Source organism: Bufo bufo, chromosome 7 (genome assembly GCF_905171765.1).
Source record: "Bufo bufo chromosome 7, aBufBuf1.1, whole genome shotgun sequence".
Taxonomy (NCBI): domain Eukaryota; kingdom Metazoa; phylum Chordata; class Amphibia; order Anura; family Bufonidae; genus Bufo; species Bufo bufo.
This window is the reverse complement of record NC_053395.1, coordinates 183,817,403-183,843,383: the sequence shown is the minus strand read 5'-3', so window position 1 is coordinate 183,843,383 and position 25,981 is coordinate 183,817,403. Positions and strand designations below refer to the sequence as shown.

Here is a 25,981-nt window from a genome sequence, read left to right as displayed (position 1 = left end):
GGGGGTCATACCATGGGGGAGTAATAAAGCCCCCCCCAGTAGAAATAATTCTCCTTATAATGTGACAGTGCAAAAAATACCCCCTTGTAATGCCCCCAGTTGAGCTAATATCCCCATAGTGCCCCCATAATGTGCCAGTATAACATACCCCTATATAGTGCCCCAGTAAATGCCTCTATAGTGCTCCTCTCCCCCCTTCCTCCTAGTGCCCCCCATAATGTACCAGTATAAAATGCCCTAGTAGATGCCCTCAGTGTCCCCCAAAATTTGCAAGTATAAAATACCCCTTCTCAGTGCCCCCGTAGATGACCCCATAGTACTCCTCTCCCCCCTTCCCCAAAGTACCCACCATAATGTGTCCCAGTATAAAATGCTACTGTACAGAGACGCCCATATAAAACACCCCTTCTTTGTGGCCTCAGTAGATGCCCCTATAGTGCCCCCAATAATGTGCCAGTAATAACAGCCCCCTCATCATGTGCCAGTAATAACAGCCCCCCATCATGTGCCAGTAATGACAGTCCCCATTATGTGCCAGTAATTACAGCCCCCCCATTATGTGCCAGTAATGACAGCCCCCCCCCTTGTGCCAGTAATGACAGCCCCCCCCCTTGTGCCAGTAATGACAGCCCCCCCCCTTGTGCCAGTAATGACAGCCCCCATTATGTGCCAGTAATGACAGCCCCCCATTATGTGCCAGTAATGACAGCCCCCCCTTGTGCCGGTAATGACAGCCCCCATTATGTGCTAGTAATGACAGCTCCCCCCATTATGTGCCAGTACCTAGAGACCCCCATTATGTGCCAGTAGCCACCAGTATTGCACACAAAAAAAATAAACACTTATACTTACCTCCTTGGCAGCGATGCGATGCAGGCCTCTTCCGGCCTGTGTCCCGTGCTGTACGGCATAGGCGCCGCAATGACGTCATTGCGCCGCCTGCGCCGGCCTCTGATAGGCTGCCGGCCTAGTGCCTGCAGCCTATCAGAGGAAGGGAAAGGGACACGCCTCTCCCTCACCTGCCTCAGCACAGTCATCTGTATCGCTGTCCTGAGGACGGCGATACAGATGACTATGTAGATGAACGCTTCCACAATGGAAGCGTTCATCTCCCTGTGCCCCGCCGCCGCCCCCCCCACTTCTGCTGGCCCCAGGGGGGGGCACTTGCCCCCCCTTGCCCCTCCCTGCGGACGCCCACGTTTAAGATATTAATTTTTTCTCGTAGTTTCATGTATTACTTTGTATTTTGTGCAGCACATATGCTTTGTAACTCATAAAAAACAGAATTAGAAAACACAGTTAGTTTAAACTAGAATAATAATTTAATCCAGACCACATTTAATATTCATCATAAATATGAAATGACATTAGACAATGAAGATGAAGTCATTATTTGTAATCAACAGTAACTACATGCATAAGAATGGACAATGAACATCTTTCACTTCATAGTAGCACAAAATAAATTGAGTACGTTTCCATCAAAATTTTATTTTTTTGCTTTTTAAAAATATTTTCTTAATTTGAAATGATGTATTCAAGCATCGCCTTCAGTATTTACGAGGATTTCCTTGTGTCATTCGTTGTAAATTCTGACAGCAGTAAATCACTTGATGATGACACCGCTTCATGGCTTCAAAGAATATAAACTCACAGCAGCTCAGCCCTCCATATGTAGCTCAATTAGTCGCCCAGCAAACACAGCCACGGTCCCAATGATACAGACAAACATAAAAACTGCTAGGAGAATGTGATCAATCACCATAGCCGAGAATATCCAGTCTTCTGAAGCCTGTAAAAATCATCAATTATTTTAGACTTGTAAGGTAGTCACTGCAGATCGGAGTAGTAATAATGATTTATGTATTATGCACTTCTATTCAGGTATCCACAAAATGCATATGGCCTAAGAATATAGGCAATACATAGCATTTAGGAGCTTACTGCCTGCTGTTTTATATTGAGCTCAATAATACTACAGTATGCAGTAAAGTCTTAAGCTCCATCTAGTGGTGACTGCAGGAAGACAGCATGGCATTTTTTTAAACTTATAGGGGTTGTCTTTATTACTGATGGCCTATCTTCAAGATGGGCCGTCAAATTCTAATCGGTGGTGATTCTACACCCTGCACCCTTCACCAGGGGTGGAAGTTGTTTGGGAGTAGCTCCAGCACCAAAAGCAGTCGACAGAACTACACAGCTCCATCCATTGTGTAGTGGACAAAGCATGTTACTGCAGCACTGCTCCCATTGAATTGAATGGGGGCAGCACTGCACTGTCTAGCTCTGTCCACTACAAAACAAGTGGAACTGTGCAGTTCCATTGCCTATTTCTGGATCAACAATGAGGCAGGGGTGTGAGGTGTCGAACCCCTGCCGATCAGATATTCATAGCTTATTCTAAAGACACGCCATCAATGTAAAAGCAGTGGACAAGCCCTTTTAAAGGGGTTTCCCATGTGGACATTTTTGGATTGTCACAGAATATGCCATAAATGTCTGATAGGTGTGAGTCCCACCTCTGGGACCCACTTCTAACTTGAGAATGGGGACCTGTCTTGTACTGCCATCCATGGAAGTGACCATGCATGCTTACCGGGTACATTCACTTCTATAGCTGAGCTGTTTTCAGAACTCCCATGAAAGTGAATGTAAAGAGAGTCACAGGCAAGGCCACCTCTCCATTCCCAGCAGTGCAAAATGAAACACCCTGGAGCAGGTCCCAGAGATGGAACCTGCACCTAATGGACATCATGTGGCAGCGTCGGACTGGGGTGCCTAGGGCCCACCAGTAAAATTTAATTTGGGGGCCCACCGTACGGATACATTCACATAGCACCTGCTCACACAGCAGCAAGATGCTACCAGATGATTGAATATGGGGGTCCCTGCAGCAACTTTGAGAAGGTAGGTCCTGGGGAAAAGAGGACACAGACAGCTTTCCTCTACACCTAGAAGTCATCTCAGCTCTGATCGTGTCTAGAATAATAAACTGGGGAGTTTCTTTAACAATCTATCAAGTTTTTTATATAAACATAGGCTGGATGAGGTGCTGTACATTGAATGTATATATATAGTGCAGTAAGTCTACTGTGTTATTATGTGCCACTTGTGCAGGGAGTGGGACATAGGGGCCCACCTTGCTCAGGGGCCCACCGGGGATTCACCTGTACCCCTGTGGGCCAGTCCGAGCCTGTCTTGTGGATATGTCATACATGTCCAGATGGCAAAACCCCTTTAAGTCTATGAAAAAAAAAGCCCTGTCTGCTGTAAAGATATAGAAGGGTCAGCGCAGGGTTTTGAGCCTATTTGGTCAAAAAAACAGAATGGGTGGACCTTTATCTTCAGCTGGGTAGTTGTTAAATGAACAAGTCATGGTTTTGAATTTTTACCTTATTGGATTCTTGGTCTGAATTCATGGACTCAGCAATATATTTAACTCCTTCTATAGCGTTCTTCACATCAGGGTTCTTTAAGACGGGAGACTGATAGGTATCTGTGGCAGGGCTCAGTTTTCCTGAAATATCTGAAATATCAATGTCTTCAGTGAAAATCTTCTTTCCTTTTTTATCTTGTGAAGGCCGTTTCATTGTAGAAAAGAACATCATGTTTGGAATGGTTTCAATGAAAACCTGAGAACATATGACAGCACATAATGAATAGATGCGTGGGTGCCAATCAATTAGCTGCCTGCACAATCAGGACTAAAGAGAGGAATTTTTGCACTCGCGACTGTGTGAAAAGTTACTGCCTGCTGCTAATAAAACTGTATTATTATATTTAATAAAAATATTCTTGCAAACATCCCAGAGGCAGGTTAAAGAGGACCCGTAACCTCTCCTGACATGTATATTTTAGTAACTACTTGCATTTCCCATTTAATAACAATTTTGCAGAATCTATTCTCATGTCACTAGGCTGTTGTCATTCCTTTATTATTCCTGCTAGAAGTTATGAATGAATTTTTCAAAGAAGGTCCAGCTGGGTGTTACCAATTTGGGTGTGTGTGTCCCTGCACAATCTTAAGCCTCATGCAGACGTCTGTGAGATACCGGACTGGCAGGAGCGCATGGCGTCATTGGTTTCTATGACGCCGAGCGCTTCGTGCCGCCGCTGCTGTACAGTAATACACTCGTATAGATCATACTAGTGTATTACTGTACAGTAGCAGCGGCACAAAGCGCACGGCGTCACAGCAACCAATGACGCACTCAGCAGGATGCCAATCCAGTATCCGTGGAACTGATATTATAGCATTACATATAGGAGAATGCACCAAGAGGTTATGTGACCATTGAAAATAATAACCCTGCAGGCCAAAAGCAACTGTAACTATATAATTAGTGTTGAGCGAACTTCTGTTTTAAGTTCGGCGTCTAAAGTTCGGCTTCCGGTTAGCGGAGAATCCCGATATGGATTCCGAATTCCGTTGTGGTCCGTGGTAGCGGAATCAATAATCGGCCATTATTGATTCCGCTACCACGGACCACAACGGAATTCGGAATCCATATCGGGATTCTCCGCTAACCGGAAGCCGAACTTTAGACGCCGAACTTAAAACAGAAGTTCGCTCAACACTATATATAATCCATGCTGCGGGTTCTGAAGAACCTCTTCAGAGAGGGAGGACTACATGTCAGTCAACACAGTGGTAGGAATATTTTGTAAAAGCATTCAGTCTTCTGCAGGGAGAGACACTGTAAGTAAGGCCTATGTAGCGCCAGCATCTGTATAATCATCAGGTTCTGACATCACAAAGTGATGTTTAGAAAAATATTACATACAGGAACATTTCTACTGATGTGTATCATAGAAAAGGGAATGCTTTTATATGTGATATAGAGACTATTGATTATTTTTGTTACATTAAGTGCTGCAGTAATGTAGAATGGATTGTGACTTATGGCAGCTCACCTTCCTCACCCACTGAGGCATGATATGAGTACTGGGGGTACGGAAATGAGCATTGATTACAATGACTGTGATGACGATGGAAGCAATGACGAACATCATGGTGAACAACATGTATTTTCCTATTAGCGGCACTGCACTAGAAGTTGATGGGATCAATTCAACAATGACCAGAAGGAACACGGTCAGGGACAGCAGGACAGAAACACTCAGCGTTATCTTCTCGCCTGCCAATGAATAGAAAATATAGATACAGATGGGGTCATTTACTAAACATGTACAAAACGCACAACTTTTAGACTTTTTGTGCCTCTCTTGACACTTTCTTTAAAACTTGCAGGAGCTTGGCAGAAGAGGCGGGCCATAGCCTGACACACTTGCTATAATCTATGGCAGAAAAAAGTGGCGTAAATTAAATCTGAAATCTACACCAGCTCCGAGTTGGCATAGTATTCCGTTTCTGGTGGTGGAGTAGACATGGGTGCATCAATTCAGCTCATCAAGCAGAGTTCTACATATGTGACGGGGTGTCCCCAAAGATGAGGATGATCCTCGCGCAGCTTTGATTGACAGGGCTGGAGATCTTTGCTGTCCCTGACAGTCGCGCCTGCACTGTGCAAGTATATAGGCTCTGCTTCTGCTACTGGAGCAGCGACTGTGCATGCGCCACTATACTTCTAGGTACAGGCACATGAACAGTCATTGCTCTGAGATGTCCAGCCCTGACAATCAAACAGCGGGGGGAGCGTCCTTACCTTCGTGCACACCCCGTCGCAGGTGTACCACTCTGAATCGATTCGCTCATGTCTAATCCAGTGTCATAAAAAAAAAAAAGTGTTTTCCCACAGGAGGCATTTTATGGTATTTCCACCTAGCCATAAATGACTGATGGGTTGTGGACCCACCTCTGGGACCCTCACCTATCAGAAGAAAGGGAGACCCCATGAAGCATCTCATCTAGCACCTTCAAGAATACATACCTGAACCTGTGGGCAAATAGAAGACTAAACCAGTCAAAAAGGAGAAGAGCAGGCAGGGAATGATGACATTAACAATGAAGTAAAGTGGAAGGCGCTGCAAAAGGAAATGATAGGTGATATCCAGATATGGGTTATTGGGGCAGCAATCATAGACCACATAGTGCTTCCAGCACTGGTAATCCTTCATGAACCATTCTCCACTCTCCATGAAGCTGTTCATATCAGGACGGTCGCTCTCCTAAAAGAGATTATTGTAGATACATTTCCTCAATAAATAGGAAAAAGTTATCTAAAATGTAAAAATAAAAGTATATAAATACAATACTAATAGCATATTGCGTTGTCATATACCGTAGGTACGTCTAGAACCTATGGAGAGTTCAGCTCATGGACTGCCGTAGGTGCTCTGCTCCTTACCGGATTTATAACAACCAGTGATCCATCAAAGGTCCATGTCCCCAGTTTCATGCTGCAGTTCTGCTGGTCAAATGGAAAATGTGTGACGATCATTTCACAGTAACTCTTGAAGATGGCTGGTGGATTCCATACAATTTTTCCAGTATAATCCACGAGGGCCTTAGTTTCTTGGACGATTGCAAAGTCACCGTTTGCACTATGAAAAGAGATAACATGTCTAATAATAATCCTGATACCTTTTACCTAGGAAAATAATACCTGATTCAGTCCGCTGTGTTTGCTGATTGGTGGTGTCATGCTGAACCATAAAGTACTAATAAACTAATATTAGAAAACAGAAGATATCAACATCACTTTATATCAAATACAATAAAAATAATAAGCTTTAGTTATATAGCGCTGACATATTCCACAGCACTTTACAATCAGAGGTAAAGGCAACAAACAAAGTCAACAATGAAGAGGGGAGTATATATACAATTGCATGAACCAACTACCATCTGGTATCTGTAGTGCTTCTGAGTGCATAAGGTGTGATGGATACTGTTGGATGAAAATATCAGGTTCTGGAGAATGACGATGAAAGGGCGTTGAATGGAGAAGTCAATTAGGGGATGTGATAGGCCACCTTAAAATGTTAGGGAGCGCCTAAAACTCTGGATGTTGGGAATTAAACCTAATTGCTTGGGGTAGGGCATTCCAGAGAACTGGAGCAGCTTGAGAGAAGTCGGGAAGTGAGCGGTTCGGATTATGGTGAATGTTAGTTGTAAGTCAATGGCAGAGCGTAGTGCACAATTGGGATGGTAGACAGAAATGAGGGAGGAGATGTAGGGGGGTTCAGCACTGTGGTGAGCTCTGTAGGTGAGAATCACTCTGAATTGAAACCTATACTGTATGGGCAACCAGTGCAATGACTGGCACAGTAACGGTTAGACAGATAGGTGTCCCATTAAGTATAGATTGGAGAGGTGGAAATCTGGTGAGGAGGAGAACAATTAGTAATGAGTTACGGTAATCAAGTCGAGAATGGATCAGGGCAACAATGAGTTTTTGATGTTTCCACAGTAAGAAAAGGGTGGGTTATGGAGATATTTTTGAGGTGCAGGCGGCATGAGTGAGTGATTGAATATAGGGGGCAAAGGAAAAGCTCAGCGTCCTTGTGCTACCTTTAGGTTATAATACTGTATTATGGTACTTTAAATATAGACATCACGTTCTTATAGTTTCCCTATTGGGGCATATTGAGGGGACCCCCCTTGCTCTTGATCCCCTCTAGGAGCCAGAGCAGAGATGCTCTGGAACCATCAAGCCCTCGCCGCCTTACATGTGAATTACTGCCATCTAATACTAGATTTTCTCTGCATCCCTCTCTGCAGACATAGCCATCTAAATCGTCCACACAATAAACTACTTCCAACACCATGGACAGCCGGACACAACAGTGAACGGAGAGACGCATCAGATGCAGTGAGGAGGCTCAGCGCTGGAGAAGCACATGCTGGATTCTGGCCTTGGCAGTAACTCTGCACTCGACTTTAAAATTCTTTATATTTTTACGGACAAAATAAAAAAGTTAATGTCTTACTTGTTGTACAGGACTAAATCAGCACGCCAAATTTCACCAGAAAGAACACGGATTTTCTCTATTCCTCCATATTTTGATGGGTCCCATTTTAAATTAACATCCACCCATTGCTAGAAAAATAAATAAATAAATGAAGAGCAGGGTTTGTAGACCACCAAATGTGAGAGCATCAAAACTATTCACGGGTAAATTTTATCTTCTTCTTATACATGCGTTCAAGGGATGGAACTACAGGTACAGTCAAATCTGTGAGGGTCAGGAAACTAGGACCAAAACAATCTAGAAAGTCCAAGCTCTTAGAGAGGTTACATGAGAATAGAAAATCATAGATGCTTTCTTACAGAAACAGTGCCATCCTTGTGTATGGGCTGTATATGGTACTACAACTCAGCTCCATTCACTTGAATATGGATGAACTACAATACTAGATCCAGCTCATGGACATGAATGGTGAAGTTTCTGGAAGACAGCAGCCGCACTTTTCTAATCTCAGTCGACACCTTTATTTCTAGTGGCGGAGTGAAAATGAACTGCAATAAATGGGCAATATGGCATAAGGGGGGGGGGGGGGGATTTATCAAGACTAGAGTTCCCATATGACAGTCTTCATCCCCTCTGCGCTGGTGTAAGATGTGCCTAATTTACAACAAAGCATATACCAACTAATTCATTCGTCCCATCTCTGCCAGGAGCTAATATCTACAAACTATAATTTATGGCAGTTTCTGGAATAAGTTGTAGTAAATCCGGCGGGCTGCGATGGGCTTCGCTCCCTAGAGAAGCTGAAAAAGTCGCAAATTATGTCATGCGCCATCATATGCGACCCCCCAATAAAGGCTTAAACACATTGATAAATGCTCCTCTAGGAATGTCTGTGTACAAGAGCTGCAATCTATTACTATCAATGCCAGGCGATATTGTTTGCGAGCAAGAGTGTGTACGGTACTAGATTATAATACTATAATGTTATTATGTCTTATTGTATTCAATACATGACTATGAATTTACAAAATGCAAAAAATATTCCGTGACAAACCTGTTTGAGGCGAACATTTGTGGTCACAATTTGATTAACTTCATCCTTGAAATAAGAAATCAGGATATGAGAAAATAAAGGAAGCAAAATATTCCCACTGATTCCTTTAGAAACTTCCATCCTCAACACGTAGAACGTCTTATGGGACAGACTATACGTAGCGATGACATATACAATGATAATAATCTCTGGAGACAGAGGATATCTAAAGGGGGTATGGAGAAAGCAGTCCTACCCAAGCTCCCATGTAAGAGAAAAACTCAGATATAGATTTTGCATTGGGACCAAAGAGCTTCATGTTACATTCTGATATTTACTTGTTCCAGCCGCTCATTGACCATAAACTTCTTCCCCAAATTATTTTTATTGAAATATTCCTACCACATCAATCAGCTGAATCAGCTGGAGGCCGACTGTCACCACAACGGCGTCTCTGAACTTGTGAACAGGACGAACAACTTTGTTGTAGTTTTTAAACAGGTCCTTAATCAAACGAGATTCATCTTCAGAGGCGAGAACGGTTCCAGCTACACAGAAGGAAAACTCCAGTTAAAAGTTAATAATAATAGTAATAATTATTCTTATTTGCAATAATTTTATTTCAAGCCTTTGTGTGACAGTTCAAAGTTTGTGGCCTGAAGTTTACATACAGTTCATATTTCAAACTTTCAGTGGTGAAAACGGCACAAATACAATATGTGGACTTTTCACAAGACCAGAAGAAGAGTGAAAACAATAGAAAAAAACCAAATCAATAAAGAAATGCCTCAAAATAATAAAAATACATTTACAGTGCAGAATTTATAAAATGATATTTTAGGCTTTTTCCTATTTATTCTTTACCCTTACATGTATTTTATACATTTTTTTTATGGCTGTCTAATGATCCAGAATATCTAACAACCCGGAACCTTTCAGGTCCCAATGATTCCAGGAATTGCTGGTACTACACTACTTTACTTATAGACCAGAGCTGCATTCATAATTCATCTGACATCAGCATTTACATCATAGAGTTGTACATTTTAGGAGATAACCCGTTAGAAGTATCTCTGTTGACTGTTTCCAGTAGCAACCAGCAGAATTGTGAATGCAGTTTTGGACTATAACACAGGTTGTAGATTAGACAAATTATAAATTCTAAAACAAAGCGCAATACCAACAAATTTAGGTGTGACTAGCCCTACCTACAATATTCCACTCCTACAGTGTTCTTTTTAGGACATGGTCAGATATAATTGTCAAGTATCAAAATTGACATTATTCTGATACTTGACTATGATATCTGACCATGTCCTAAAATTAACACTGTACACTCCCTAAATGTCACTAGGTCCCCACAGCATAGAGATGGTGTAGCGTCTATTCACATCACTTGAGAGACCTACCTTTGCTAAATATGCTGGTTAAAGCAACTGTGGATTCGTCAGACCTATCCATAGGGCTCCATTTACCTGGCAGCTGTCAAAAGAGTACCCTTTTGGCACCCATCATGCCGTTATATGTCCGTATACCTTTTTTGTTTTAAAAAAAAAGTTGTATAGCATAGTGTAGTAGACTACATTCTGTATACCATAAAAATGTAAAGCATATGGTATATACGTATACTTTTTTATAACATGATAGCTTAGGGGGTGAGGCATGCCACTGTATGCCTATAGCATGTCTATATAAGCAACAACTATGTAACCTAAAATATCGAATTTATAATCTTAAAAATAAACTATTAGTAAATAATATTTTCAAACATTTTTATAGGAGAGAAAGCAGTAAGAAGTTCTCCTCAATATTTTCAGATACCTTTACTGGAGGTCTACTAGTCACCCTACATACAGTAGAAAGAACCAACGACTCATGTTTCAGAGTGTAGAAAGATAACTAAAAATACCCATTACCTTCACCTGCAGCTGCCAGTCACACACATTACATTCTACATCTTCATGACATGTAGAAAGCAGTGTAAATACGTTACAAAAAGTGAGCAAAAAAAAATTACCCATTGTATCAAGAAATACAAAAAACTCCTGAACAAAACATCATTTTTTTTTCTTCTTGGTTTTGGAGTAAACAGTGCAGAAAATAAGAGAGCAGAAAAGCATTACAAATGTGAAAACACATAAATGAAGGTCTATATATGTCCACAATAAAATGAAGGACAAGGAGACAACAGGAGGGACATGCAGCAGATGTGTGAAGGTCGTGGACAAGGAACGGCTTTAATTGCATAGAAGATACTTAATATTGCGTTATCAGAATGAAACAACATAGATGTGGAGATTTGTAAGGGTTACCGTACCTGTTACGAGGAGAATAAAATGTGTGATGGTGAAACCCATTTCCTTCCACTTCTGTTAGCGTTGTTCCTCTCTGGTTACATGTCTGGAACTCTTCCTCGGAGAGGCGGACTCTGCGCCTTCCCGTCCATCCATCAGGAATGATGTTACTGGCACTATAGTTGCCTCACACCTGTTCACAGAGACAGCTGAAGATTTCGGATGACTCCACAGCATGTGACGGGGAATCCACATTATGATTCAGATCATTAGATGTTAAAGAGGACCTCTACCCGCTCCTGACATGTCTTTTTTGGTAACTGCATACATTCGCCGTATAATAACAATTCTAGAGCATTTATTCTTAGAACTCTGTGTTGTGCATTTCCTTTATTATTCCTGCTAAAAGTTATGAATAAAAGACTGCAATGAAGGTCCAGATGGGTGTCACCAGTTGGGGGGGGGGGGGGGGGGTATCCCTGCCCTGTCGGACATTATCTAGCCAGTGCTGCTAGTGATTAGACTGTGCAGGGACAGACACCCAAACTGGTAAAACTCATCTGGACCTTCATTGCAAACTGAAGGTGTATAGGAATAAAGGAATGGCAGAGTCAGAGGAATTGATGCTCCAGAATTGTTATTAGAAGGGGAATGTAAGTAATTACTAAAACAGACATGTCAGGAGAGGTTACAGGTCCTCTTTAACACAGTCATACTGGCCCAGAGGACCCAGGCTCTGATGCAGCAGTGGGCCTGAAACGTCCAGAAAAAAATAACATTTGGACCTGCCTTTGGAGATACACTGCGTGCAGAATTATTAGGCAAATGAGTATTTTGACCACATCATCCTCTTTATGCATGTTGTCTTACTCCAAGCTGTATAGGCTCGAAAGCCTACTACCAATTAAGCATATTAGGTGATGTGCATCTCTGTAATGAGAAGGGGTGTGGTCTAATGACATCAACACCCTATATTAGGTGTGCATAATTATTAGGCAACTTCCTTTCCTTTGGCAAAATGGGTCAAAAGAAGGACTTGACAGGCTCAGAAAAGTCAAAAATAGTGAGATATCTTGCAGAGGGATGCAGCACTCTTAAAATTGCAAAGCTTCTGAAGCGTGATCATCGAACAATCAAGCGTTTCATTCAAAATAGTCAACAGGGTCGCAAGAAGCGTGTGGAAAAACCAAGGCGCAAAATAACTGCCCATGAACTGAGAAAAGTCAAGCGTGCAGCTGCCAAGATGCCACTTGCCACCAGTTTGGCCATATTTCAGAGCTGCAACATCACTGGAGTGCCCAAAAAGCACAAGGTGTGCAATACTCAGAGACATGGCCAAGGTAAGAAAGGCTGAAAGACGACCACCACTGAACAAGACACACAAGCTGAAACGTCAAGACTGGGCCAAGAAATATCTCAAGACTGATTTTTCTAAGGTTTTATGGACTGATGAAATGAGAGTGAGTCTTGATGGGCCAGATGGATGGGCCCGTGGCTGGATTGGTAAAGGGCAGAGAGCTCCAGTCCGACTCAGACGCCAGCAAGGTGGAGGTGGAGTACTGGTTTGGGCTGGTATCATCAAAGATGAGCTTGTGGGGCCTTTTCGGGTTGAGGATGGAGTCAAGCTCAACTCCCAGTCCTACTGCCAGTTTCTGGAAGACACCTTCTTCAAGCAGTGGTACATGAAGAAGTCTGCATCCTTCAAGAAAAACATGATTTTCATGCAGGACAATGCTCCATCACACGCGTCCAAGTACTCCACAGCGTGGCTGGCAAGAAAGGGTATAAAAGAAGAAAATCTAATGACATGGCCTCCTTGTTCACCTGATCTGAACCCCATTGAGAACCTGTGGTCCATCATCAAATGTGAGATTTACAAGGAGGGAAAACAGTACACCTCTCTTAACAGTGTCTGGGAGGCTGTGGTTGCTGCTGCACGCAATGTTGATGGTGAACAGATCAAAACACTGACAGAATCCATGGATGGCAGGCTTTTGAGTGTCCTTGCAAAGAAAGGTGGCTATATTGGTCACTGATTTGTTTTTGTTTTGTTTTTGAATGTCAGAAATGTATATTTGTGAATGTTGAGATGTTATATTGGTTTCACTGGTAAAAATAAATAATTGAAATGGGTATATATTTGTTTTTTGTTAAGTTGCCTAATAATTATGCACAGTAATAGTCACCTGCACACACAGATATCCCCCTAAAATAGCTAAAACTAAAAACAAACTAAAAACTACTTCCAAAAATATTCAGCTTTGATATTATGAGTTTTTTGGGTTCATTGAGAACATGGTTGTTGTTCAATAATAAAATTAATCCTCAAAAATACAACTTGCCTAATAATTCTGCACTCCCTGTATTTACTTGCCAGTAGGGTCATTTTTTTTGATCCAAAACCTATTAGACATAATCATAAAAAAAGAAAAACAAAGTCCCGGTGTCGGCACTGCTGCTACTTCTAGGGTGGACCGGAGTTTATCTACATTGACGTGTGATACTGTGGGCGGTGCTCTGCACTTGTAAAGTACAATCCAAGTTTGTGAAAATAGATAACAATAAATTGCAGCACTCACCCAATTTTCTTGCAGCGTTTTATTCAAAGCATAAAAACAAGGTTGTGGATGCGGGCATACACTCAGTTACAGGCGGCGATGGCCGTTTCGCGCGAACTGCGCTTCGTCTGGCCACTCACGTTAGACATTATTGATGTTAACTTTCTCTGGTGGTTCCAAGGAACCCCAGTATGACACTGCTTAATGCTCTTTCTGGCAACACTTTGATTATCTGCAGTTTATATCCATGTTGCTGACATTTTTGCAAAGCAGATGTCAGCACACTAGGCAGGAAACACACAGCTATCCTTGCCTCACTGCGGCAAGTCTGCAACTGGTCGACATTCCCTGTTCCACTAAGTGCAAGACAAACACACACAGAGACGAGGAAACACAAAAACGTGGTTGTACAGGAATGGGTCAGAACCGAGCAAACAATACAGTACCAAATCAGAAGACAAAGGGTAGACAGAATAGTAAAGCCGAAGTCAGAACCAGACGAAGCAGAGAGTGGTCAAAGGCAAGCCGAGGTCAACAACAAATAACAATCTAATACGTGCAGAACGGAACAGGGAGCACAGCAAGGGAGTAAAACCCAGTCTCATTTATCATTTTCTACGCCTGTTATAGACTTAGAAAATTATCTAAATCTACCACAGCAATGGAGCTGGCGTAGATGTAGGCTGGCGGTGGATGCACCTACAGTGCCTTGCAAAAGTATTCATTTTTGCCCATTCCTCCTTGCAAAACTGCTCCAGCTCCTTTAAGTTGGATGGTTTGCGCTTGTGAACAGCAATCTTTAAGTCTGACCACAGATTTTCTGTTGGATTGAGATCTGGGCTGTGACTCGGCCATTCCAACACATCTACATGTTTCCCCTTAAACCACTCAAGTGTTGCTTTAGCAGTGTGTTTGGGGTCATTGTCCTGCTGGAAGGTGAACCTCAGTCCTAGCCTCAAATCACGCACAGAGTGGTACAGGTTTTTCTCAAGAATATCCCTGTATTTAGCACCATCTATCTTTCCCTCAATTCTAACCAGTTTCCCAGTCCCGGCTGCTGAAAAACATCCCCACAGCATGATGCTGCCACCACCATGTTTCACTGTGGTGATGGTGTTCTTTAAGTGATGTGATGTGTTGGGTTTGCGCCAGACATAGCGTTTTTTTTGATGGCCGAAAAGTTCAATTTTAGACCAGAGCACCTTCCTCCATACATTTTGGGATTCTCCCACATGCCTTTTCACAAACTCACAACGTGCCTTTTTGTTTTTAGCTTAAAAGCAATGGCTTTCTTCTGGCCACTTTGCCACAAAGCCCAACTCTATGGAGCGTACGGCTTTTGCCATCCTATGTACAGATACTCCAGTCTCTGCTGTGGAACTCTGCATCTCCTCCACGGTTACCTTAGGTCTCTGTGCTGCCTCTCTTATTAATGCCCTTTTTGCCCAGTCCATGAGTTTTGGTGGGCGGCCGTCTCTTGGCAGGTTTGCTGTTGTGCCATGTTCTTTCCATTTGGTTATGATAGATTTGATGGTGCTCCTGGGGATCATCAAAGATTTGGATATTTTTTTATAACCTAACCCTGACTTGTACTTCTCAACAACATTGTCCCTTAGTTGTTTGGAAAGTTCCTTGGTCTTCATGGCAGTGTTTGGTAAGTGATACCTCTTGTGTATATGTAATAACAGATCATGTGACACTTAGATTGCACACAGGTGGACATCGTTTAACAAATTATGTGACTTCTGAAGGTAATTAGTTGCACCAGAGCTTTTTATGGGATTCCTAGCAATGAATACATACGCACATGACAATTTTCTGTTTTCTATTTCTAAACAATAGTTTTATTTATATATTTTTCTCATTTCACTTCACCAACTTAGACTATTGTGTTCTGATCCATCACATAAAATTCAGATTAAGCCTTTCACGCCCAGCACCGTACATGTACGGCGCTGGGCGGGTGTTTAAAGATGGCGCCCGCTTCTGCCCACTGCGGGTGCCATAGCCGCGGATGTACGCCTGCTTCTTTTAGCAAACACCCGTGGCTCATGTCCGCAACCGGCAGTAATGTCGATTGCGGAAATTTAACCCCTCAGATGCCGTGGTCAATCCTGACCATGACATATGAGCGTGCTGAAACTGACTGGAATGATATTTGAATGTTTTCTTTCTCCTGGGGTGTCGGGATGGAGGGAGGAGGGTAGGTGGTCTTAGGTGAGAGTTCTGTCCTATGAGGGTAGTGGATCATGGGGTGTAGGGTGGGGATTGGGGGTGAGGAGGGGGATGTAGTCTATGGGGAGTTCTGGGGGGATATGGGAGGGAATGCGGTGCGTCTCTCTTGAGGAGGATGAGGGGAGGTCTCATTGTTCTTTAGTTTTTTTGGGGGCTTTGATTTGGTTGAGTAAGTGTCAATTAAAATATTAACCTGGAATGTTCCGGGAATTGGTGATAGGCTAAAAAGACAAGCGGTTTTAGACCTGGTTCAGACCCATTTTTCTGCAATTTTGTGCCTAGTAGAGACCCATCTTACTGGGGAAACGGCTCGGCGCCTTGATAAAGGATGAGCTGCGCAGACATATCATTCTATCTTCTCTAGTTATTCTAGAGGAGTTTCAGTTTTAGTTAATAAACGGATTGACTTTCTTTGCCAGACATCCTCCATCGACAAACAGGGAAAATATTTTTCCTTTATGGTAAACTTACTGGAAAATTATGTATCCTGGCCTTCGTTTATATCCCCCCACCCTTTTCTTTTGGGGTACTTAATTCTTTGTTAACCTTTATAGATCGTTGGCCTGAATGCCCAGTAATAATTAATGGAGACTTTAACTGTGTTATTGATCCTGTGATTGATAGGATTTCAATGGGGGGCAATATGTGGTTGCCCCTACAAGGGTCACCCCTGGCAAGAGTTTGTCAGGAATCTGGTTTTGTTGATGTATGGGGCCGTGTAGGGAAAGGGAAGAGAGCCTACTCATGTGTAAGCAAGTCGGGAAACTCTATGTCCTGGATAGATCTGGTTCTGATAAATAAAGATTATTTGAAATGTATTAAGCGGATGAAATATAAAGCCAGGGCTCTTTCGGATCATGTACCTTTCTCCCTTGAGGTTTCCATGGTGGACAATAAAGCCAGGGGCAGACCTACTTTTAGGCTAAATCCCCATTGGATTTCCTTAATGGACAATCATGACAGTATGGTGCAGGATATGACTCAATCTTGGGATATTAATTATAATTCAGTAAGTATTTAACTAGTATGGGATGCATTTAAGGCCTATATGAGGGGGGTACTTGTCAGCAATATCTTCTACTTAAGAAAGGGATATGGTATAAAAGAGAGGGATCTTAAGGATGCAGTGGCAGCTGCTACGATTGAATTATCCAGAAATAATACAGTAGAAAATAGAGAAAATATGGAGAAGGTAAGTCAGAAATACTCAAATTTATACCCAGCAAAGGCTCTTTTTTAAGGGTCAAAAATATTTTGTTGAATCAGGACGCCCAGGGAAACTACTAGATTTCAAATGAGGAGAAAAAGAAAAAAAAAATACTAAGCATTCGGGCACCTGAGGGAATAGTTGAAGATCAGGAGTATATAAAAAAACTTTTGTTAGGCATTTTGCCGTGCTATATAAATCAAATAAAAATACTTCAGACAAACTTCTCGATGTCTATTGAAATTCCATTGACTTACCTGTTCTTACAGATAGTCAAAGAGAATACCTTGATCTTGACTTTTCCCCTCAGGAGTTAGAGGCAGCTTTAAAAGCCGATCGGGTAATTCTTCCCCTGGCTTAGATGGCTTCCCACACGAATTTTATCACAAATACAGTGGGGTTCTTCTCCCATGGCTATTAAAGGTGTTTAATCAGTCAGTGAAGGACGGTACTCTTCCTAATTCAATGCTAGAAGCCGTGATAGTATTAATACCAAAAAAAGGTAAAGATCCTCTGGTCACGGAGTTCTACAGGCCGATTTCCCTACTAAACACCGACATGAAGCTTTTTTCAAGGATTTTGGCTGCAAGACTAGCTAAGGTTATTACATCAATTATTCATCCTGATCAGAATGGCTTTATTCCTCATAAAGGTACACATAACAATCTTCATCGTGTGTATGTGAATCTACAGTCCACCGGGGGGGGGTCGCCCGCTCCATCCTGTCTCTTGACGCCTCTAAGGCCTTTGACAGGGTGGAGTGGAGATTCTTCTGAAGGGTCTTAGGCAAAATGGGATTTGGGCCCAGATTTATAAATATGATTAAGCTTTTATACAAGTCCCCTAGAGCTAGTCTGAATATTAATGGGAGTTTGACAGAGAGTTTCCCTTTGAGTAGAGGCACCCGTCAAGGGTGTCCTCTTTCCCAATTACTTTTTGACATCTATATTGAGCCCTTGGCAGTAATGGTGAGGCAGAATTCCACGATTGAAGGATTTGGGACATAAGGAATAGAACAGGCATGCTCAACCTGCGGTCCTCCAGCTGTTGCAAAACTACAACTCCCAGCATGCCCGAACAGCCTACAGCTATCAGCCTACAGCAGGGCATTGTGGGAGTTGTAGTTTTACAATAGCTGGAGGCCGCAGGTTGAGCATGCCTGGAATAGAAGATAAAATCTTGCTATATGCCGACGCCGTCTTATTTTTTATAAATAATACTAATCGAATGCGCCCAAGAATTATTCAATTAGTTAATTCCTTTGGGGAAGTATCAGGACTAGATATCAATTGGTCAAAAAACACTCTTATGCCTATAGATAGATTTGAACTTTCCAGAGAGGGGCTTCTTAATATGTTGAAGATCTCTGAATCCTTTGAATATTTGGGCAGTATAATTTCCCCCAAGATTGAAGATTTTTTGCATCTGAATTTAAAGAGGACCTTTCACTAGAATAAAAAAATGTAAACTAAAGCATACAGACATGGAGAGTGGCGCCCAGGGATCTCCCCGCACTTACTATTATCCCTGGGCGCCGCTCCGTTCTCCCTGTATAGGCTCCGGTAGCTTCATATGTTCGGTTCAACTGGGTGGAGCCTGCCCGCGTCTCCTTCTCCCAGGCTGTAGCGCTGGCCAATCGCAGCGCTCAGCTCATAGCCTGAGAGAAAAATGTGGTCTTAGAAACACATCTAATTGTCCAAGGTGTGATTCACCGGGGGGTGATTTTGTGCACATGTTTTGGTCCTGTATAGAATTAAAACATTACTGGGGAGAAATCGATAGGGTTATCAAGGAAAAATTTTAAATAGCGATCCCCTTCATGTTAGAATGCTGGATATTGGGTGACCTCTCTAAGGTAAACTGTCATAAAGATAAAAAGGCCCTTTTTATTAAGAATCATGTTTTTGGCAAGACTTCTGATTACTAGGGTCTGGTTCTCAAGGGATACACCAAATGAGTATATGAGAGGGTTCTTTACAAACAGATAAACATAGAGGAAAAATGGACTAGGATATGGGATTTCTGGAAATGATACCTCTTTTTATTTTTATTTTTCCGCCTCTGGAGTGACGCATCACTAAAAGGGTGGTGGTTGGGGAGGCTGTTTGGGCAGGTAAAAAAATTGAAAAAAATGCATTACTAGTGTTATATAATTTATATTGAAAATTATTGTTTGACTTTCAATAAAATATATTAATAAAAAATAAAAAAAATACACATCATGGGTGTCACAAAGTGCGAAAATGCCCATAGTATAAAAATATAAAAATATATTCCCCATACGGCAAACAACAAAATGGAAAAAAAAAGTGTCCAAATGGCCGATTCGCCGTTTTTGTTCGCTTTATTTTCTACAAACAAATTAAATAAAAAGTGATCAAAAGGTCATACACACCCCAGAATAGTATCAATGAAAAGTTTAGATCGCCCCGCAAAAAATTAGCTCCGTACACATAATTACAAAAAAGTTATAGGGGTCAAAATATGGCGACAAAAAAAACCCTGATTTGTTTCCCACTTTTTAGTTTTTTATCACTATCAAAACGCAAGAAAAACTATACATATAAGGTATCTCCAGCTTCGTACTGATCTGAAAAATAAAAGTAACCGGTCAGTTTTATGGCACATTGAACGTCGTAAATAAAAAAAAAAAACTGTGGTGGAGTTGCTTCTTTTTTGCAATTTCATTTGGAATTTTTTTCCTGCTTCCCACTACATGATATGCAATATTAAATGGTGGCGTTGGAAAGTACAACTTGTCCCGCAAAAAACAAGCCCTCATATGGCTATGTGAACAGACAAATAAAAAAATGTATGGCTCTGGGAAGGCAGGGAGCGCAAAACGAAAACACAAAAAAAAAGAAAAAACACCTACAGGCCTTAAGGGGTTAATTAAACATTGAACTTAAGGCTGTAATGTAACAAAAAAAGTCAAGGGGGGTGAATAATTTTGCAAGGAACTGTAAGTTATGTAGAGGCAATAAATGACCCCACAAATCCTTATGCAGAGTCTAATCATCCATTAAAATGAGGACTGGGCCTCCTCTCTCCAGAGTCCCTATATCAGCCATATGTTCTGTATATGCCCTTAGTTGATATATAATATATAAAAAATTCGAAAGGTGCATATACAGTCGTGGCCAAAAGTTTTGAGAATGACACAAATATTCGTTTTCACAAAGTTTACTGCTAAACTGCTTTTAGATCTTTGTTTCAGTTGTTTCTGTGATGTAGTGAAATATAATTACACGCACTTCATACGTTTCAAAGGCTTTTATCGACAATTACATGACATTTATGCAAAGAGTCAGTATTTGCAGTGTTGGCCCTTCTTTTTCAGGACCTCTGCAATTCGACTGGGCATGCTCTCAATCAACTTATAGGCCAATTCCTGACTGATAGCAACCCATTCTTTTATAATCACTTCTTGGAGTTTGTCAGAATTAGTGGGTTTTTGTTTGTCCACCCGCCTCTTGAGGATTGACCACAAGTTCTCAATGGGATTAAGATCTGGGGAGTTTCCAGGCCATGGACCAAAAATGTCAACGTTTTGGTCCCCGAGCCACTTAGTTATCACTTTTGCCTTATGGCACAGTGCTCCATCGTGCTGGAAAATGCATTGTTCTTCACCAAACTGTTGTTGGATTGTTGGAAGAAGTTGCTGTTGGAGGTGTTTTGGTACCATTCTTTATTCATGGCTGTGTTTTTGGGCAAAATTGTGAGTGAGCCCACTCCCTTGGATGAGAAGCAACCCCACACATGAATGGTCTCAGGATGCTTTACTGTTGGCATGACACAGGACTGATGGTAGCGCTTACCTTTTCTTCTCCGGACAAGCCTTTTTCCAGATGCCCCAAACAATCGGAAAGAAGCTTCATCGGAGAATATGACTTTGCCCCAGTCCTCAGTAGTCCATTCACCATACTTTCTGCAGAAGATCAATCTGTCCCTGATGTTTTTTTTGGAGAGAAGTGGCTTCTTTGCTGCCCTTCTGACACCAGGCCATCTTCCAAAAGTCTTCGCCTCACTGTGCGTGCAGATGCGCTCACACCTGCCTGCTGCCATTCCTGAGCAAGCTCTGCACTGGTGGCACTCCGATCAAGCAGCTGAATCCTCTTTAGGATACGATACTGGCGCTTGCTGGACTTTTTTGGACGCCCTGAAGCCTTCTTAACAAGAATTGAACCTCTTTCCTTGAAGTTCTTGATGATCCTATAAATTGTTGATTGAGGTGCAATCTTAGTAGCCACAATATCCTTGCCTGTGAAGCCATTTTTATGCAACGCAATGATGGCTGCACGCGTTTCTTTGCAGGTCACCATGGTTAACAATGGAAGAACAATGATTTCAAGCATCACCCTCCTTTTAACATGTCAAGTCTGCCATTTTAACCCAATCAGCCTGACATAATGATCTCCAGCCTTGTGCTAGTCAACATTCTCACCTGAGTTAACAAGACGATTACTGAAATGATCTCAGCAGGTCCTTTAATGACAGCAATGAAATGCAGTGGAAAGTTTTTTTTGGGGATTAAGTAAATTTTCATGGCAAAGAAGGACTATGCAATTCTTCTGATCACTCTTCATAACATTCTGGAGAATATGCAAATTGCTATTATAAAAACTTAAGCAGCAACTTTTCCAATTTCCAATATTTATGTAATTCTCAAAACTTTTGGTCACGACTGTATATATAGTAGGTGAACACCAGTAATATTGGCTTATTTTGCCTGGATGCACCAACCATGTTATGTGTATGTGGGTTAACAAGAAGTAAGATATCAACTAATCTTGTCTGTGACTGTTCCTTGGGACAGTGGGGACCTAAGAGAGTCCTAAACCTGTCAGCTCTAAAACACCCCCAAACTAGAATCTTTTTATCTTCATACTCACATTCCAACACTGTGCTCCCACAAACCAGCAGTAAAATGCATTGAGACTCTTTGAGTCCTCTCCATTATGTGCGTGAGCTCAGGAGTCCTCTCAATACATTTTGCTGCTGCTTTGCTGGAGTAGAGTGTTGGAATGCAAGTGAGTACAAAGGTAAAAATTATATAACTGGACTTTGCATCACTTACACTATACACTGCTTACTCTAGTTTGGGGGGGGGGGGGGGGGGGTTCAGAGCTGACAGATTCCCTATGATATAAGGACATTAATTGCTTTAATTTACTTTGATACCTTGTATCGTTAAAGGAGTTGTCCCATCTTGGACATTGGGGATAGATCGCTAGGATTTCCCCCTAATGTCTGATAGGTGCGGGTCCCAGAAGTGTTCCTATCCACTAGAATAAAGCGCCCGCAAAGTGACAGAGGGTGCACTGCACTTGTCTGGCCGCCCTCCATTCATTTCTATGCGTGTGCAGAAAGCCGCCTGAAATGAACGGGAATCACCCCGCGCAAGCGTGGCCACCACTCCATTCAGTTTTATGGGGATTTCGGCACTTCCATAGAAATGAATTGCGCCCTCCGTCACTTGCGGTCCTCAGTTTTAGGATAGGTACAGGTCCCAAAGGTGGGAAGCGCACCTATCCGACATTGGGGGCATATCCTAGTGATATGCCCCCAATGTCCAAGATGGTATTCCCCCTTTAAATCCAGCCCAAAGTTACAATTTATTTTAAATTACACTCAGTTTAACCCCTTAGTGACCACTAATACGCCCTTTTTACTGACGTAAACAAAGGGGGTTTTAGCTAAACAGCTGGCTTTAATCAATCATTACATGTACCTGAAAATGGTGCATTAAAAACTATAACTTGTCCTTCATAAAATAAGACCTCATACAAGTACACTGATGAAAAAACTAAAAAGTTCTAGCCCTTGGAATGCGATTTAAAAAAATGTGCGTGGTCACTAAAATGTTGATATCCCCGGATGTTCCAGGAATAATTTTAGTATAGCGCCACCTGCTGTTCAAATGAACAGCCTTTCTGACTGAGCAATAGATGCATAAAGTGATCATAAATTGCGTGTGTTTTGATCTGCTTGTATTCATAAGATCCTGTAAAACTTGCAGTTTTGGACCCTGTGCAGGGAATGAATGGGATCCAGAATGTGATGCCTTCCCTACAAGTGTCAATATAAGTACAAGCAGCGTTATCGGACCTGCACTTATCAACATATGACTGCAATACTGTGTCTCACACTATGTGACTCTATGAAATATTTCCACATATAGCTACATTTTATTATTGTACACAGGACTGGCCATAGCTGATTTTATAAATGCTAATTTACTCATGGCTGACAGGGAACTCATTGGTAGAAGATCAGTATAGTAGATTCTACAAAATCCTTGCTCGCGCTCCATCCAGTGTGTGTGCCAATCCCATCCCAGTCCATGGCAGTGAAGTCTCCACATTGCCTGGGGCTAGCTTCTGGAAAATAGCCACCACCTCCAATGCAGACCTGTAAAGTAAAGGAGAGATTTCAAACGGTCCATATTGCCTGTAAACTATCTAAGAGAGGACATACAGTGAAAGGGTTCGGACATGACCGACACAAATTTAATCTTAAAGTGGTCTTCTAGAAGAGTGGTCTTCTTAAAGAGAATGGCAAGTATATAGACTATATGGTGGAACTCAACATCTGTCGCATGATTTCTGGTCTGGATAAGGGGGTGGTCTTTTGGAGAGGTTTGTCTTTTATAGAATAAACACTGTATTTGAGAGTCTTATACACATCCATTATATATAGTATTTTATACTGAATATTATCTTATGCAAATTCTTGTAGTTCTACAGTTACAGATACTTAAAGGGGTTGTCTCACTTCAGTAAGAAGCATTTATCATGTAGAGGAAGTTAATACAAGGCCCTTACTAATGCATTGTGATTGTTCGTATTGCCTCCATTCATTTTTCCATCACATTATACACTGCTCGTTTCCATGGTTACAACCACCCTGCAATCCAGTAGTGGTGGCCGTGCTTGCACACTTTAGGAAAAAGTGCCGGCCTCTTTGTGGCTGGGACTGTGGGATCTCACATAGGGAGTCCCTGGAACTTCTTTGGGGCCCATGGTGAGTTCTTTTCCTGCTTTCTGACTTAGATCCACAGCAATTTCCTGTAACCTCCACTAAGGGAGCTCAATGCAAAGAGATTTTTACATTTAATGATAACTGTATAAATCCCCACCCACTGAGTTCCCCCTAGTGGTGGCTGTAGGCAGACAGTTTTTTTTAATGTGCTATGTGAAGGGAAGCAGGAGATTTTAGATCCCTTTGGTGAGATTTATCAATGTATGTCCAGTTGTCTGGTGTAAATATATTGAGAAATATATTATGTTCAGAAAGAGCGGCATATTTAGAAAGCATCTGTGCTTTTTCTTGTGACATAGAAGAGGCAAAGCACAACTTTTTTTTATCATGAAACATTTCCCCCAGTTAATAAAAAAAAAATCATAAATTTGTCAGAAATTTTGAGCTCTTTGACACCTGTGTATCTCACTGCCCGTGCTCTTCCAATATGGCACTGGAGTAAAACATAGCCCCAGAAATCATGATTGGTGGGGAAGTACACAATGTTGGTCGTCCAACCACTACCTAGGAGAGGAGCCTGTGTAGTGTTACACAAGCCAATGCCCTTGCCTACTAAAAAAAAATTAGTCATAGGTCTCTTCACTGCTGTCCTACACGGACACTTGATTAGGCTCCATGGTATACTGGTTGGGAGTGAACTTTTTTTCATTTACAATATGCTCCTCATGTGTCTTAGTAATTCTGAAAGCATATTAACCACTACATATCAACCATGTATGCTGTCCGTACAGAGACGTAGAAAGTGTAAGTAGAGGTGAGCTCTCCGTGACTGTCAATCTCTTCTATGAAGGCTTCATGAAGACTACCGAACCTTTCTTAGGTGTAGATACAAATGTTCTAACTTACATGTTCTGTATGACAAAATTCTTCATTTACTTTAATTCCAGCACATAGTGCCATTGCTGCTTTCTCGTGGTTGAAAACTCGAAAGTGGATAAAGCCGGGGGTGAACAGATCTGTGGAGGAGAGAGTACCTCAGAATTACAGCTCAATACACATTACACAGTGTCAATGAAAAACTGAGGGAGGCTTTCACTGGAGATATATCTTTGTCGAACACTGTAAAAGCATTCGATGGCATATGTCGCTTATAGGCTCCCATTTATCTGATCAGTGGGGGACTCCTGCCGGTCAGCTGTTTGAGAAGGCCCCGGTGCTCCTCTGAGATTCGTGGCCTTCTCGCAGCTTACCCTAAGCCAGTGAAGTCACGTTCCTTGGTCACATGGCCTAGACACACCTCAGTCCCATTCAAGTGAATGAGGCTGAGCTGCAATACCAAGCACAGCCGATGGGGCTTTCTCAGACAGCTGATTGGTGGGGTCCCGTGTGTCGGACCGGCAACGATCACATAGGTTAAAAAGTCTTGGAAGTCTTTTTTTTTTGTGGGACGCCAGTCTACTGTGCTATTCTAAACAGCAAAAACGGGTATACAAGATAGACCAGACCAATGGGTGCCAAAAGGACACCCTTATTGCACCTGTTGGGTGAAAAAGCGACGTATCGATACATTTGGCATATATAAGGAACTTCTCCTGGTATATATGCTGATTACAAAAATTACTTTATTATTATTATCTTTTCTCCCACCATCCCCTTATGTATTTCACACACTTTTGCGATTTGCAGATCCAGGGATTACACAGATGAAGTCATCCGATGCTTGTTCCACCCACCGTGTGTATCAATGCGCCATTTCATTTTCTTATATATTAGACTGATGTTTCAGTGTCAAATCTGT

At 41.9% G+C, this 25,981-nt stretch overlaps 1 protein-coding gene and 1 pseudogene across 1 annotated transcript; both read right to left on the bottom strand.

Annotated features, from left to right (window-relative positions):
- Nucleotides 1-1,605: 1,605 nt before the first annotated feature.
- Nucleotides 1,606-11,347, bottom strand: LOC121007595 (acetylcholine receptor subunit alpha-1-A-like). The gene is made up of 9 exons (XM_040439632.1): nt 11,226-11,347; nt 9,311-9,456; nt 8,930-8,974; nt 7,894-8,003; nt 6,309-6,504; nt 5,892-6,129; nt 4,915-5,138; nt 3,393-3,632; nt 1,606-1,792 (listed from the first exon to the last, which is right to left on the bottom strand). Exons 1-9 carry the CDS (start codon nt 11,263-11,265, stop codon nt 1,661-1,663), a joined length of 1,371 nt encoding a protein of 456 aa, XP_040295566.1. The 5' UTR covers nt 11,266-11,347; the 3' UTR covers nt 1,606-1,660.
- Nucleotides 11,348-23,272: 11,925 nt separating this feature from the next.
- Nucleotides 23,273-25,981, bottom strand: part of LOC121008812 — a 39,759-nt pseudogene continuing 37,050 nt past the window's right edge.